General features: G+C 35.6%; 1 protein-coding gene across 22 annotated transcripts in view; it reads left to right on the forward strand.

The window, feature by feature from the left end:
• Nucleotides 1-16,358, forward strand: part of col14a1a (collagen, type XIV, alpha 1a) — a 344,010-nt gene that overhangs the window by 307,896 nt on the left and 19,756 nt on the right. For all 22 annotated transcript variants that reach the window (XM_009292161.5, XM_009292162.5, XM_068214100.2 and 19 more), the window contains 3 exons: nucleotides 3,869-3,922; nucleotides 13,732-13,785; nucleotides 13,873-13,944. In XM_009292161.5, the coding sequence (XP_009290436.2) occupies nucleotides 3,869-3,922; nucleotides 13,732-13,785; nucleotides 13,873-13,944 (180 nt within the window). The remainder of the gene's footprint in view (nucleotides 1-3,868; nucleotides 3,923-13,731; nucleotides 13,786-13,872; nucleotides 13,945-16,358) is intronic.

Here is a 16,358-nt window from a genome sequence, read left to right on the forward strand (position 1 = left end):
TTCTGGGAAATTTTCACACCCCTTGGTTTCGAGTGTGGTCCTGAAAAATCTCCCTTTCAAAGGGTATCTAGCCCTTCCCCTTAGCCCTACCATTCATGATAAAGAGAATTGGGACACCCCTACCTCTTCATGTGAATGCTCAAAACAAGGGGTAGTGGTAGAGGGAATGGCTAAGGGTTAGAATTGGGATTGGGCCTTAGTTAAGATAAGGCAATATTTGTTCTTGATAGGCTACTACCATGTAAAAATATTAAAAACCTGAGAATAAATGTCAAAATTAAGTTCTAAAAAATGTAGATTTAATTGAAAATTTGGGTTTGATACATTTTATGGTAGGAAATTGACTAAATGTCTTCATGAAACAGGATCTTTACTTAATATTCTAATCATTTTGAATAGAAGAAAAATCATTTTTACTCAAATCATGTATTTTTGGCTATTGCCAAAATATGCCCTATCAACATAAGACTGGTTTTGTTGTCCAGGATAACATATACCATACATTTTCTGTTTTTACTACATGTGTATATATATATATATATATATATATATATATATATATATATATATATATATATATATATATATATATATTTTTTTTTTTTTTTTTTTTTTTTTTTGTATAAATGCAGTTATGATTTCTTTTTCGAAAACAAAAAAACCTTCTCTCAAAATATAGTGAATCAGGAAACTAAAGTTTGACAAATGACTCTACCTTCTCATTTCTCATTTCAGCTTACCACACATTGCTGATTAATGATAATAAAGTATTTTGACATGAAAATTGTCATTTGAAAGTCTTATTTGAGGGAGAATCTAATGTTGTATGCCTAAACTCAAAAGACAGTTCTGAGCAGGCGGGATGGAATTCATAGTTTTGCCTCAAGCAGGCTTTTATGCTTCTAAAGCCTCTTTCAGAAGCCTGTTAAAATTCTCCCTTTTCTGCGACAACCAACTGCTGCTTTTCAGATTTCTGCTGAAAGTGTCACCAAAAAAGCTTCAGTAAAACATTCACAGTGACAGTTCCATTTGTTGAGGAACGGCTGTTTGATGTGAAGCCAATGACAACCACTCAGGAAAAATCCCCTAGAGTTCTTCAGGGTGACAAAAAGAACATCCTGGCTTTTCCAGTGGTCAAAGAACAAACACACACACACACACACACACACACACACACACAAACACACACAGAGTTCACACACAGCCTTCCAGTACAGATGTCTTGGCTTGAGATGGATATCCTCCTTTAAGCAGAGGAGCCGCTTCTATTAGCATCAGGTATTGAGAGCTTTGAGAGTTATGCTGACTGTAAGGAGGAAGTGGTCTTTGCAATATTGCTCACAAACACCCAGAGTTCTCACTCAGGGTTAATATTTCCTGTCAGCCTGAGAATTATATTCATTGGCTGCTGGTTGCCAGTCCCCCATATCATGTGCTGCATCTCCTCCACAGTCTCAATCTGTGCCGCTGGTGCTGAGAGCTGTATATAACACTGTTAGCGTTGCTCTCACTCACAGTTTCAGAAATTACGAGTCCACTTGTGATGAAGCGCAGCCCATTTTAGCCTTTTGGACAGAGAATGGGGCTGTAGATAGATATATGGGGTTATGTGGAGTTGAGCTTCTTGATTTGATGCTGAAGTGATGAAATATGTCTTTATGAAGAAGGCTGGGTTTTCATCTAAAATAGCTCATTTGTGCATCCAACCAGAGATTAACTGAAAGTTTTTATGACTTGTGGATTGTGGGAATGGTTAAAAAAATAATATGGTAACAGTCTAAAAAGCAAAAAAAAATCTCAATCTTGAGTGTAGTGATAATTGCTGAAAAGGTCACATTGGTAATAATGTTTAAAAAGGTGTTGGGGTATCTTGTTGATTTTGTAGGAACCATTCAAAGCTTGTTTGACTATTTTAAATATATACTCTTGTTGTCAATCCCAGTTGTAAGAGCAACAAAAATTAACTTGACTTCTAGTCGATCATTTAGAAAAGTGGCAGAAGGTGTCACGATCGGGTTTGGGGAAAAAGGAGCGATGACCCAAGTGCAGATTGAATGATTATTTATTATTAACAAAATTAATTAAAATGTAAAATAAACAACCCAGAGGGGGAAAACATTACTAAAACAAATAAACAATCAAAACAAACTAGGATGGAAAGGCTGACAGGGATCAGGACTGGAACACTCAGGACTGGAACAAGGCAACATACAACGACGAATTTGCACAGGACAGCAGACATGAGGAGAATATAAGCAGAAGTAAATTAACACATAGCGCATGTTTCATGTCAGCGAAAACCAAAACCGAAACCAAAACCAACCAGACTGAGATGCTAAGAATGAAACCGCGCAATCCCGACAGAGCAAAAAAAAAAAAAAAACACAGAGTACAAGAGCATGCGACTCAAGCACGTACAAACCCCAAGTGGAAACACAATGATAGAAAACAAGTGCCCGACCTTTGAAAACACGAGCTGAGCACGACAGGACAAGACAGAGCTAGTGTTCAGACTCTGCCACCAAAACAAAAATTTACAAGACCAGAGTGGCAGAATCCTGACAGAAAGTAGATTTTTCAATTTAATAATCTGTTGATCTGCATCCCAATCATCACAAATATTGCTGAAGACCTATAGGACCCCACTTAAAGCTAAGCTTCTCACAGAAATCTGTCAAGTTTGGTGAAGGAAAAATCCTGGTTTTAGGTTACATTTCAGTATGGGGTGTGCGAGAGATAAGCTGAGTGGATGGCAACAATAACAGTCTGAGATATCATGATATTTGTGCAGGAGAGGGCAAATTCTTCAGCAGGATAGCACTCCTTCTCATACCTCAGCCTCCACATCAAGATCCTAAAAGCAAAAAAGATCAAGGTGTTGCAGGATTTGCTAGCCCAGTCACCAGATATGAACATTATTGGGCATGTCTGGGGTAAGATGGAGGAGGCATTGAAGATGAATCCAAATAATCTTGATGAATTTGGGAGTGTAAATAATAAAGTTATCTGCAATGGCAAAGAAAGCATTTTCTTTCTGTGGGGGAGTGTGGGGGAAACCGGAGCACCCGGAGGAAACCCACGTGAACACAGGGAGAACATGAAAACTCGACACAGAAACACCAACTAAGCCAAGGCTCCAACTAGCGACCCAGCGACCTTTTTGCTATGAGGCAACTGCACTACCTACTGCGCCACTGCGTCACCACCATAAAAACTATCTTGTTTAAAAACAAATTCTGGTAAATTAAAGTAAAATAAAAATGATCTAGAACTATATTGAAGGACAATTATCTAGAATCTAGTGGTTTATTTTAAAACTTGACAACTTTTTAGAATGTTTTTATTTTTGCAGTGAGATGAGAAGGTTAAGGAAAGTTGATTTCTTACTTCATGACTCCTTTAACTGTGCAAACACAAAAGCAAATGCGTTAAAGAATGTCTTGTGCTTACAATGTGGGTCAGTAAGGTTCAAAACAACATACAGTAGGACATCATTTATTGTCACTGGATGAAAAAAAAAAAACATAATTTTTTATATGTTCTTTGTGTTCCACAAATCTTTTGGTAACCAGCCCAGACAAGGCTACAGTTTATGTTCCTGTATTGCAAGATATCACAGCAGAGCAGTTCTTCAAATATTGATGACTCAGACTACACAATCCAGCCTTACATTCGATGACCTCCTCAGCTCTAAGACTGAGTACTTAGATAATATCAATACACAGCCTGTGAGAATAGAAGACAATCTGTGTATGCCGACGGACACATAAAACAACGGGCCGGAATATTTATTACTTAGCAAAGGCCACACATTGTGTCGACAGTTATGCATGTGATTGATTAAGTTGTCTTGTTCATTTACTTTCAGGGCGTACCAGGTGCCAATGGAGGACCGGGCAGAGATGGACCTCCAGGACAGAGAGTAAGAGCCTTGTTTAACTCTTTGTTTCTTATTTTTTTCAATTTAAGCTTTGGGGGGGGAAAAAAATCATGCAGTATGTTCAGTCCTGTCTTACAGTTTAATGTAGTTTAATTTTAGATTTATTTATCAGGTCTTGGAGTCGAGACTAACAAGAAATACAGGTTTAAAAAAAAAAAAAAAAAAAAAAAATATATATATATATATATATATATATATATATATATATATGGAAGTAAAAAAAAAGTATAATTTACTGTGGAAACCTGATAGATTGATACTCCTAGAATATATATATATATATATATATATATATATATATATATATATATATATATATATATATATATATATATATATATATATATATATATATATATATATTCCAGGAGTATCAATCTATCAGGTTTCCACAGTAAATTATACATTTATTTTTACTTCCAAAACATTTTTACGGCATTTTATTGTATTTTAAAAACTGTCCCATTAAACAATTACAGTTTAAGTTATTGTTAAGCGCTGAACAGTCTGATATGTATGGAAAAAATATATATATATTCAGTTAATTAAGATAATTTTGATATTAACAGGTGGAGTTTAGTGAAATTCGTCACTTGTCAATCATTCTCCGGTCCTCCATTGGCCGCACCTATACATTCAACCTCTTTCTATGAATTCTCTGCACAACATTTAAAGCCCAAGTCTTTCTCAACTGCACATATTCCGTGATCAGTTTTAACACATTTTTGCTGACAGGAAGTTTAGTTGCAGAGTTCAAGTTAATTTTAGACAATCAGGCCTCTATCAGCTCTATCTACTTCTGCAAAAATACTTTATTAGTATGCAAAGCATATAACACTCAACAGAAGTTCAGGTAATATATCACCTTTAAGCAAAGGTGAAAAGAAAAAGAGACAAAAATATGCTTAAAGTTCCTTTGGAATAGCTTTTTTCCAAGACAATAAATATTTGAAGTTTTCCGTATTTATTTCGATATTATTAATTTTAGTAGTCAAAATTTATGTGTAACCCACCGGTTCTACTGCACTCAACCCAGTCTGAGCTGGGATCGAAACAATGACTCTTTACATGGGAATTGGTTGCTCTAACAAGGAGGCTAAAGACCATGGTCTCTTGTGTCTGTCACTAGAGCACCTTTAGAGGTCAGAGGAGTGAGGTTTACCTGCATAGAACTTCGCCAGCTGGCCTCCGTTACATTCACCCCCCTAAACCTCATTCCCGTCCCGGACGAGCCCCAATGTGTAACCGACCGGTCCTGCACCCAACCCGGTCTGAGCTGGGATCGAACTGGCAATTCTCTCCATGGGAATTGGTTGCTCTAACAAGGAGGCTAAAGATCATGGTCTCCGTTACATATATAAAATGGCGGCAACAACAAAAGCTCCAAATGTATCAAATTTATTAACTTAAAAAAGCTCACAGCGCTTAACATTTCAAGCACACCAGCTCTTTATTAGTCCGCCTCAGCCACAATATTTTTAGCCATGCCCCTCTTACTCTTAATTTGCAACATAGGAATGATGTGCAAACAAGCATCGCCCCCTACTCAATATTTAAGTTGGAAGTACATAAACGTACTGAAATAAATGTCTCAGCAACTTCCAGTTCATGTGGACATATTTTATTTGCATTTAAATATTACACATACATCTAAATAGTATATATTAATTTACTTGTACATATGTATTAATAAATACATGAGTTACCACATATGGTGGGATTGAGTAATAATAAGTGAACACACATTTCAATTCTTGCTGTGTAATAGCAATCTACACGGGCGGCTTATCAAATAAAGCTTATGTGTTCTTCTGTGTCTGCACAGATCTGATTACTCTGAAGGAGGCCTTGACTCGCAGATTCAATTTACAGGACTGCTAGTCAATAACACCACAACCTGAACTAATCAAATCTGTCCCGCTAGACTATCATAATGGCCACTCAACATGTTTGTTTTCGTTATTGATTTATTTTGTGTCTCGTCTATAAACCAAACGAAGGAACTTGTGAACAAAGCATCATACTTGACATTTCAGATGCGGTGCACCAAATTTCAGATGATTTTAGTGTGCGCTCACAGAAAATATAATTGTGTTTTGTGCTTCATGTCGCAGATAGAGGTGTTTAAAATATAATATCGCCATTTCTAGAAGAGATCAGTTGTATTGTTAGCCTGTGCAGATTAAACACCACTGGAGACTGTAAAAAAAAAAGAATAAAGAAACACTAGACTCATTCTGTGAACTGTAATGAAAAATATGCATGAGGCTGTTATTCGATTACTATTCCCAAAGCCGTGTAGTGTAATTAAATGTTAATGTCTTGGTGAAAGAGAGCTAGTTCGTCATCTCTGTTCAGTAATGAGCAGCCTGAATGAAAATGTTTCTATAAATCTGTCAGTTCGAATGAGAAAAAAAACAAGGAGCACAAATGGAGGTGTTCAGACCACACTCCTCTTTACTGAGCTGATTTAAAGCATGCTGAAGGATAAATCTGCTGTGGTTTCTTACACAATAACTCACTGTAATGGTTTAACAAAGAAAACAGATGTTTTGCCTTTGAACTCATGATAATCACTAAAAAGAACATTTGTAAAGAATATTATTGCAGTCAGGATTTAACTAATGGCTTGTGTTATTTGTAAAGTGGCACACGATGATGTGATGAAGAAATGATTCCATACTGCTGGGGTTTTATTTCATCCAAAAGAAGAGTTTGTTACAGTATGTGTATTTGTATGTGTTCAGGCTGGGGCTAAGCAATACATTGAATACTTAAAATATATTTGTAATGATTTTGCTGGTGGTGTTAATGAACATTTCTCTGTCTCTGAAATACACACAGGAAAATCAACAACTGTCGGAGTTGATAAGTTTGATTAAATTCGAAGAATCTAATTAGGGTGTATTGTTATATCAGAGAATGCAAATAAATATGATTGAATTCTTTCTTTTGTTCATTCAGTGATGCTTTAAGGGATGCTTTAATCATTTTAAGTAGACCTCCTCCTCACATTATTTTAGATATATAGTAATTACACATTAAATTCACTAATATTTAATAGTTGTTGTGGTCAGTAATAAACTGTGCATAGAATTTGAATATTGTAGCACTATAATGCAGTATTGTTTTGTCTAAATCATCAAAAAAAATAATCATCTAATTAAAAACTAATAAAAAAATGTAAAGGACAAATAAAATCTCACAATGTTTGCACATCAATATACAGTAATAGGCTAATGATTGCTTTCTCTACAAATTGTGTATCACTATTGCCTTTATTTTAGTCATGATCTTTAACAGTTTGTCATGTTAAGGTAAAAGCAGTAAATCATTTGCATATCATCTGGTCATACATTTAATCTAGTTTATCTTTTTTTTAAGGGGCTGTTTACACTTGGTCACTTCATATGTTTTATTTATTTGTTTGTTTGTTTTTTTATCAATTTATTTATTTATCTATTTATTTATTTATTTATTTTTCTTAAAACGGATAGCTATCTTATTATGAAAAGTATAGATGTAAATGCATGTTTGTTTAATTTTATTTTCCTTTTTATTTTATTTTTGATCAGTCATTAACTGTTGAATTATAAAATTAGATTGAGTCAGTTGACTGCAGCATTAACTGCAGAGATGCATCACCAACCTGTAGTAGCCTATTTATATAAACTGAGAGTTAAAATATAGCTATTCATTGGTTTAGAAAGAGGCTGTCTTTTGTTTTTGGGAGAGAAGGTTCTACACAAATGAAATGTAAAACTTTTACTGTGCGTTCACACCGAAATTGGCGAGAGCGTCCAAGGTCCCTGGCGACAACACTGTCTGCCTTCAGGTCCGGCGACGAGAGCATCAGAATTCGCTACATTGATCTCGTATTTAAAGGGCCGTTGCAGCATTTCAGTTACATTCCTGCATAAAACATGCTTTCTAGCGTGAAAATGTTGCACACTTCACATCAAATTAATTTAACAATGGAAGATCAAGTTGCATGTGGTGTGGCTTTGCTCCACATAATTATTCAATGTGTCCATATGTCTGAAATACCTAAAACAGCAATATTGTTTTGTACTATCGCATGAGATTCCCGCTTTTTTAAAGATAAATATATATATATATATATATATACATATATATATATATATATATATATATATATATATATATATATATATATATAAAACATTAATACACATCAGTAACTCGCCAGTAACTTTTTTTAATGCATGTTCCTGTAAGAAAACATTGTAAATAATTGAATATCCGACGACCGCAATAATCAAACCCTTGGGAACAACTGTGGTTGGAACCAAAGTTCACAGGTCTGTGTTCTCTGAACTGTTCTGAAGCGGTGGACTTCTTCATTCCGATAGCTTGTCACCGAACCGTGCATAGCTTATTACCACAAAGTTGACTTGATTTCAACTCTCATCGACGCCCACACAGGTGAAGACGCGCCGCGCTGCTCCTCGCCACTTTTCTGCCGCCGTCTCTCATTGAAAATGAATGACTTCCAGCTACTTTGGTGCTCTCGCCGTTTTGGGTGTGAACGTATGGTTACAGTTTTTAAAGCTGTCTTGCACTTATGTGTATGACAAAAAAAAAAAATACATGTTTAATTTAGCCTATAATGGCAGCCTATACATGGAACCTGTCTTACAGAAATATGAGTTAAGTACAAAGCCTCTTGTAGCCTAAATATAATATAATTTGTATTCCCAACAACATATTTAGCTTATGTTTTTGTAAAAAAAAAAAAAAATACATATATTATTAGGTCATGTAAAGTACTTTGAAATGTGCAATTTTTGTTTAATTTTATTGTAATATAAAAACTAAAGCATAAAGGAGAGTGGGACACAGGGTCAGTGGTGCCTCGCATGCCATCATGAGATGTTTACTAATGATTAAAAAAATATATTTGTCTACTGGTCTGTGTTATAAATTCAGTTTCTGTATGATTCAAATGATTTAAATTCTTTTTATGATCAAAATCGCTGCATTTTGCATATTTTACTGTTTAATTAAGGCACATGAAGCAAGGTGAGGCAGCATTGAGCTGTGCCTCTTGTCAGATTGCGCAATCCCTTCCAAACTGGATTGAGAGTGTGCCTTTTGCTCACTCAGTGTATGCTACCAATGTAATGCTTTATTAAAATGTTTTATACGTAGTAGACATTTTTTAATGTATGTCCTCACTTTGCATATGACAGGTGATGAATTTCATGTAGGTCTATCACTTATTTAGTGTTAGGATCTGACATAAAGCCACACTAAAAAGACTAAAAATGAGGTGAGGCAGGCAGTAGCTCTGATGCAATTTAGAAAGTCCATCCGCCGTGATGAGGTGTCACTTATTAAGGCTGTCTGTAGCATCCACCTTGGTGTTTTTGGGAAGCATATTGAATCGCTATACATTTTACATTCTTCCTTGGCCCAATATGTACCTGCTATGTGTAAAGAAAGAAGGCAGAAAAAAACAGCCAATAGCGTTTCATTTTAACCCAAGTTCTGCCAGTGAGAGATCAATTGAAAAATGAGAAGCATCTTAAAAGGGGCGGGGCATATTAGATACTACAGAGCAGGGGTGTCCAAACTTGGTCCTAGAGGGCCGGCGTCCGGCAGACTTTAGCTCCACCTTGCTTCTATACACCTGCAAGGATGTTTCTAGAATGCCTAGTAAGAGCTTGATTGGGTAGCCCAGGTGTGTCTGATTGGGGTTGGAACTAAACTTTGCAGGACAACGGCCCTCCAACACCGAGTGTGGACATCCCTGCTGTACAGAATTTGATTGGTCTGAAGATTGAATGAGAAACTGAAGGAGGGGGTGACATCAAAATGTTTTTGATCCATTTAGGCAGAAATGACAAACTGCCAGCGTTTGGATGTTTATACCATCTAAATGGGCATTGTGCCACTGTTTTGGAGCTCACTAGCTTCTATATATTTAAGACTTACTAATACAAGCATATAAAAGACAGGACCGTTATATAAAAATTCAACGCTTCTGATGCTTTAGTCAATGTAACATAATCAAATTTACTGTACAAATAACGGGATTTGAAGACTGAAATCGTTTAGCACAGCCACATTTACTTTGTGGCAAAATGTAAATAGGAATGTTTTCACAAATCAGCTATCCTATCAGAGAAAACCATGCAAGATCATCTAAATGTGTGACATATGCTTCAGTGCTATATTTCTAGTTCTGGCCTGTCACTGTTGCAGTGAATAATAGTGTGTCTGGCCTCACTGGAAATGAGCACAAAGCATAAAGGTGTTTATTGCGTGCTTCCACCATGACTCCTTCTGAAGGGAGGTTCTTATTCACCCTAACACTAAAAAACAGAGAGGAAAACTTCTGTGACCTAAAACACTCACATGGGATTGCAAATGTTGCGTGCATCAGAACCATTCTGAGGCTTTGCACTCTTGAAGTGTGGTACTCTGAAAGTATGCCACACTTGAGGTGTTTTAAATGTTACATTGTTTTCCCTTCTCTCCACTGGCTTGTTTCCCAAAAAAGAGCTTTATGTTTAGAGCAATGAGGCATGTTCAGTGAAAGAACACATACGCTGGCTGAAAAGAAGCAGCCAGAACCATATTATATGGTAGGTGTAGACAGATGTGACAGTTAAGTTGTTGTCCCCTACTGAGATACTTTATGTGCATCCTGGTGTTTTACAGTAAAATAGTACAGTGATGGATGTTCAAGAGGGGGTGAAGTTCAGTTGAAACACATTTCCACCTGTTCTGTTGTTACTTTGCTGTAGGTATTTGTGGATCTAGACTTTTGCATTGGGATTGTTGGCTATTGAACTGTTCCAAAAGTGATTCAGGCCGCCAATGTACAGAGGTCAGCTAGAGTTGAACACATGCTGTTCATTTAGGGAGTCACTGAATCACTGATTCAGTGAATGTCGTCAGGCTGATTCAAACTGTTTACTCCTGAGCTTGTCTTTTGGGGAAATTCATTAAAAAACAGAGCAAAACCTTTCATTAACGTTGACCTAAAATTATTCAGCAACATCTATTCTTGTCTTTTTTTGATCAACTTCAAATGTTGACTACTACTTTACTAGCGGTGTCAAAATTAATTGTTTCTTTGATGAACCGTGTTGCAGATGTGGACAATTCCACATCCAAATTACTTCAGTTCAGTAATCATAACTGAATATTACATACTTAGTTTATTTATATCCTATGCATTATGGCGCGGTAGAGTACTATCACAAAGGAGGCGATGACGAGAAAATAAAATGCTCCAACTACTTAAAAAGCAGATAATTGTGCACAATTCACAGCTTGTGAGTTTGCTGGACAGTCTTTTACTGACACTGACCAAGGTACAGCACACAAGCCGCTATTTCACTACTAGGGAAAAATGAAAGCTGGTAAAATCCATCTCCATCCTGTTCATGAGGTAATCTTTCCTCTCTGCTCGGCTGTTAAAGCAATTCTTGTGGGTGCAGACATGAGCATGTTGTCCTCTGCGCATGTATTTGAGTCTTGTTTAATACGTTAAAAAAGAGTCATTTCTTGAGCAGGTAAAATTAAAGGTACAGTTCATAAATTTTGCCTGTATTAAAGGACATTTTTTTTACAAATCACATATAAATATATTTATATATTTAAAAAAAAAAAATCTTGTTTTGTGAAGTAAAAATCTATTTGTGGATGGAAAGCATCATCAGTGCACCATGATGCACAGAGATATCGGATTGATCCGAATCCATGGCATGATAATCGTAACCGTGTACCAGACCAGTGTAGATTCATACCCTAGTATATACAGTTTATCAAAGCTCTGAACACAATGCAACCAATACAATACAATACAATACAATAAAACTCAAAACAATACAAAATCAACAAACAAAGCAAGTTTACAAAATAAAAGTCTTAAAATGAACTTTACAATTATAATAATTCTGAACTTATCTGGTGTCAAGAGACAAAGAATTTCAGAGGACAGGGGCATAGGAAGAAAAAGCTCTATCATCCATATATCTCAGATATGTTTGTGGTACCACCAGATGGATGTAACAATTCAATAAGGTAATGTGGTGTCAGGCCGTGTAAGGCTTTAAAATTAAGCATAATCATTTTAAAATCCATTCTAAGTTTTACTGGGAGACACTGAAATTATTCTAAAACTAGAGAAGTGTGACTTCCAATCCTTGTACTAGTTAAAATCCTGGCGGGAGATTTTTTTTATTAAATTTAGAAACAACAGTTAAAAGGGTTATTTTACTTATAGTTATTTAACTGTAAGATGACAACTTTTCTGGAAATGTAAAATTTTACGTAGAGCACAGTCTTTTAATATCTCTGAGGTGAGGGGAAAAGGTTTTACCAGCACTTTGGACTTAAAGGATTATGAAACCCTTGACACTTTTTTTGAGATTTTAACAGATTTTTGTGTGCCAAGCACCAATTAAGAAAACATTAGCACCTGTTAGCTTTAACCGTGAGGAAAACTTGATAATTTTGAGCTATTGTCTGCTGATTTTTTCTTCCGGGTTTAAATTGTCATTGGGGCAGTATCAAAATTAGTGATGTACTGTAGCACTCAAGTGGTGCAATTTCCTCATTATTAATCAATCACTGAGTTCTTATGTATATGAGAAGACTCTCCTTCTTAATTATTCATGACCACATTCTTTCTAATAACAAACCTGCCATGCTGGGAGACCACGCACAGCACCAAGTAGTTAGGAAGGGTCATAGGTGGCCATCAGCCACCGATACAACCAAGCTGTTGCATTTTTGTCAGGAGTGCTACGAGAATTGCAGAATGATGGACTTTGTCTTTTTAAGTCTTTTATCAGTTTGTCACTATTCTGATACAGATTACTGCCATTTTCAGACATGATTAAAAACGTCCATGTTACCGACAGGGGCATACGGTTCAAGTAGATAGGGCAAGGGACCTACTGCACCACTGTGTCTGTTTAGACCCAGGGATTCAGGTGAAGTCCTCCACCTCAGCAGACCTCTGTGTTCTCCTTTCACAACAAGCTTCTGTTACTGTCTAACTTTATTATGAGTGCTATGTTTTAGTTTATTATATTTGTATTGTTTCAAAATTATGCTTATGAATTTATTCATTATTGAATAATTTGTAACAGGGCATTACATTAATTTTAAAAGGATAGACTTTTTATTTCAATGTGTTTTAGCATTATGTAGCATTAAAACAACTCTGAGGTAAACTTGAAATGACAAAGGGGGATTTCATGACCCTTTAAGAATCAAAATATAGATTTGCATCAAAAACAACCCAAAGGTTATTTGCTACACTCTGGACTTCCAAAACAGGGCAGTCAAGTATCAGTAACTTCTACCACCATTCAAACACAAATAAATGAGTATTCCCCCATGTTTTAATCTAATTTGTGCAGTCTGAAAAAATGAATAATATTAAGAAAAAAACTGAATATGCTTTGCAATACATACTGTATAAACATGGAAGGAGACAATGGAAAATATACAGAAAGCAAAATCTTGTCTTTCTCTTCTGATAGCTGCTAAACTGTACAAAACATACTATGTTTGTATTTAGAATTGGGTCTGCAATTGAAAATAGTTCTTTTTTTGTTTTCCCTTCAAAATAAATGTACAATTTTAGATGCTAAAGTTCTGTTTTTTTTTTTTGTTTTTTTTTTGAATGACAAATTTCTGTTAAATTGAGCCTCGAGGTTTTACTGTTTTGAGTCCACAGTTTGTTTGTTTTTTTTGTTTGTTTTTTCAAATGATGCATGGTAATCATGAGGAAATTTTTTCTTTAGGGCCTACCTGGTAAAGATGGACCCCAAGGACGACAGGGCCCACCAGGACCAATGGTGTGTAACATGATGAAATAGTTTATTTATTTTTTACTCTTCTGAGACTAGGTCACGACTTTTTATCCTCCAAACATCTCATTGCAGGGTAGCCCTGGGGCTCCTGGGGCTCCTGGATCAAATGGACCACCAGGTCAATTGGGGGATCAAGGGCCACCTGTGAGTATCAGATTACAGTTTTGATAAACAATCCAATCAGAATGCTGCAGAATACGAATCATTGCATCTGGTTTCTAGTGTACAGAAATTTAAGTCTGTCTCTCCACGCAAGAAAAATGTTCAGCTCCATTCTATTAATGTGGTTCTGTGAGTTCTATCATATTAGGAGCATCAATTTCTGGCAGACTGTCCTGGCTCTGATTTACTATCTTGAATATCAGACTTCAGCAGTATTCTCACTGAAGTACTGAGACCACTCAAAGCTGAAAAGAAGGGAGACTAGATTTGAAAACGCAATTTAAAGACATGAAGTAAAGCACTTTTGTCCTCTGGTTCCTTAATTGCCTGATAATAAATATACCAATAAAAATGAATAGCATGTTTGGATGTCAATTCTAAATTAATTCAAATTTAATTTAATTTGATTTCTAGTGTAATTCTAGGCCTACTTCGCCATAAACATACATAATGTAGTAAATTTTAGACAGGTGGAGCTGACGAAAGTAGAGTAATTCATAATAACTATAAATGGGAGAAGACTTGTATACAGCAAACACTAAGGGCCCTGTCATACAATCGGCACAATAAGGGGCAAGACGTGTTTGGTGCGTTTTGTTGCTATTTTCATACCAGCGCAACCCTAGTTTTCACATTTTTCACCATGATGTTTCAATAGCACATCCATTTTCACTACTTTGTGGACTCATGAGAGTGCCGGTTTATAAAGGAGGTGTGTTAAGGTGCTAAGGTCTAGCACATAGTGCATTAGTTGTGCTACTATGCAGGTTGAACCACTTAATACACACAGGACGTACAGCAATACACAAATATCTTTACATATGAAAAAAAAATAAAGCATTAAATTGTTACGAAAAATATTATTTACTGCATAGAAATAAAAACCAATATCACGATGTCTCCTTCATATCAGGGGGGTTTTTTCAGGTTACTCATAACAATTTAGTTTTGTATACTGTTATTATTATTAGCAGTATTTTTTATTATATCTATTATATATTATTCCCTTACCAATGTCCTGTTTTTCTTTGATATTATTTAGTATATTAATGCTTCTGAAGCTGCAGACACTATCATGCCACACATTCGCGCATACACAAGACATTTGGCCAGTGAAGAAATGGTCGTGCCCATCTGAGTCTGGTTTCTCTCAAGGTTTTTTTTTCTTCACTTTCGCAAATTGGTGAGGTTTTTTCCTCGCCGCTGTCGCCACTAGCTTGCATGGTTCAGGATCTGTAGAGCTGCGCATCGATGGATTGCTTTTCAGTGTTTGAACTAAACTTAAACTCTGAAAACTGAACTACACAGTTTCAATTTACTATGAGCTTCTATGTAAAGCTGCTTTGACACAATCTACATTGTAAAAGCACTATACAAATAAAGGTGAATTGAATTGAATTGAATTGAATTGAATTGAATTGAATTGAATTAACATCAGTTTTGATCCTTGAACCATACCTGTCAACATTGGGATGTAAAAAATAAGGGATATGCCCACTACAATAAGCCCCCCTCCAAATTAATACTATGTTCTTCTGAAGCTGTTTCATTGTAAATAAACTTTATAAAATGTATAGTAAATTTATTATTATTATTTACAACAGATAAAATAAATAGTATACGTTGTTAATTAGCAAACAGTTCAGCTTATTAAAATGAATAGCTATTATAAAGAAATAAAATCAAGGTATCACATCTCATTAATCTTTTCTTCACTGTATATCTTGCACATTCTGATTAAAGAGCAGCGAATGAATCTCTCAGTTTTTTGGATGTTTTTGTTTGATGACATTAAAAACAGAGGTGTCATTTTAAAAATGCACACATTTAACGTCATAATGAAAGCTTTTCTAACTTTTTTATGCTAATTTAGGACTAAATTAGTTGTGTTTGAAAAAAAAAACAAGACTGACATTTTTAGATGTTAATTTTATTAATTATGTGTCTATGTCTGTTCAAACATGCATCTACATTTCTGTGGTAGACAGTATAAATAGACAGTACATTACTATGCAATCCATTACATCTAAATATTACCAGTGAGGCCAAGCATACAGGCAACTGACACAATTGTGATGTACTGCAAGTAAAAACATTCAATATAGTTTGATTATTCAGAGATCTACAAACTGATAAATATGAGAGATTCAGCAAAACATGAGAGATTCAGTGGACTGAATTAACGTCAGTCTCTGTTAGTTTCCTGCTGAGTGACACCTGTTTTTAAGTTGGATCAGTGTAACTTTGTGCGTTTGTTCTCATAGATTAGTAAAGTAGAACCATATGCTTCAGCGCCGTTATGTAGAACATCTGCAGAGCTCTGTTGCCTCTCAACGCTGATTTCCAGCATGTACATCTTTCTCTTTATAAGCCCTGGAAGAGAGATTGTCAGTAAG

This window comes from Danio rerio, chromosome 16, assembly GCF_049306965.1.
Source record: "Danio rerio strain Tuebingen ecotype United States chromosome 16, GRCz12tu, whole genome shotgun sequence".
Lineage (NCBI taxonomy): Eukaryota > Metazoa > Chordata > Actinopteri > Cypriniformes > Danionidae > Danio > Danio rerio.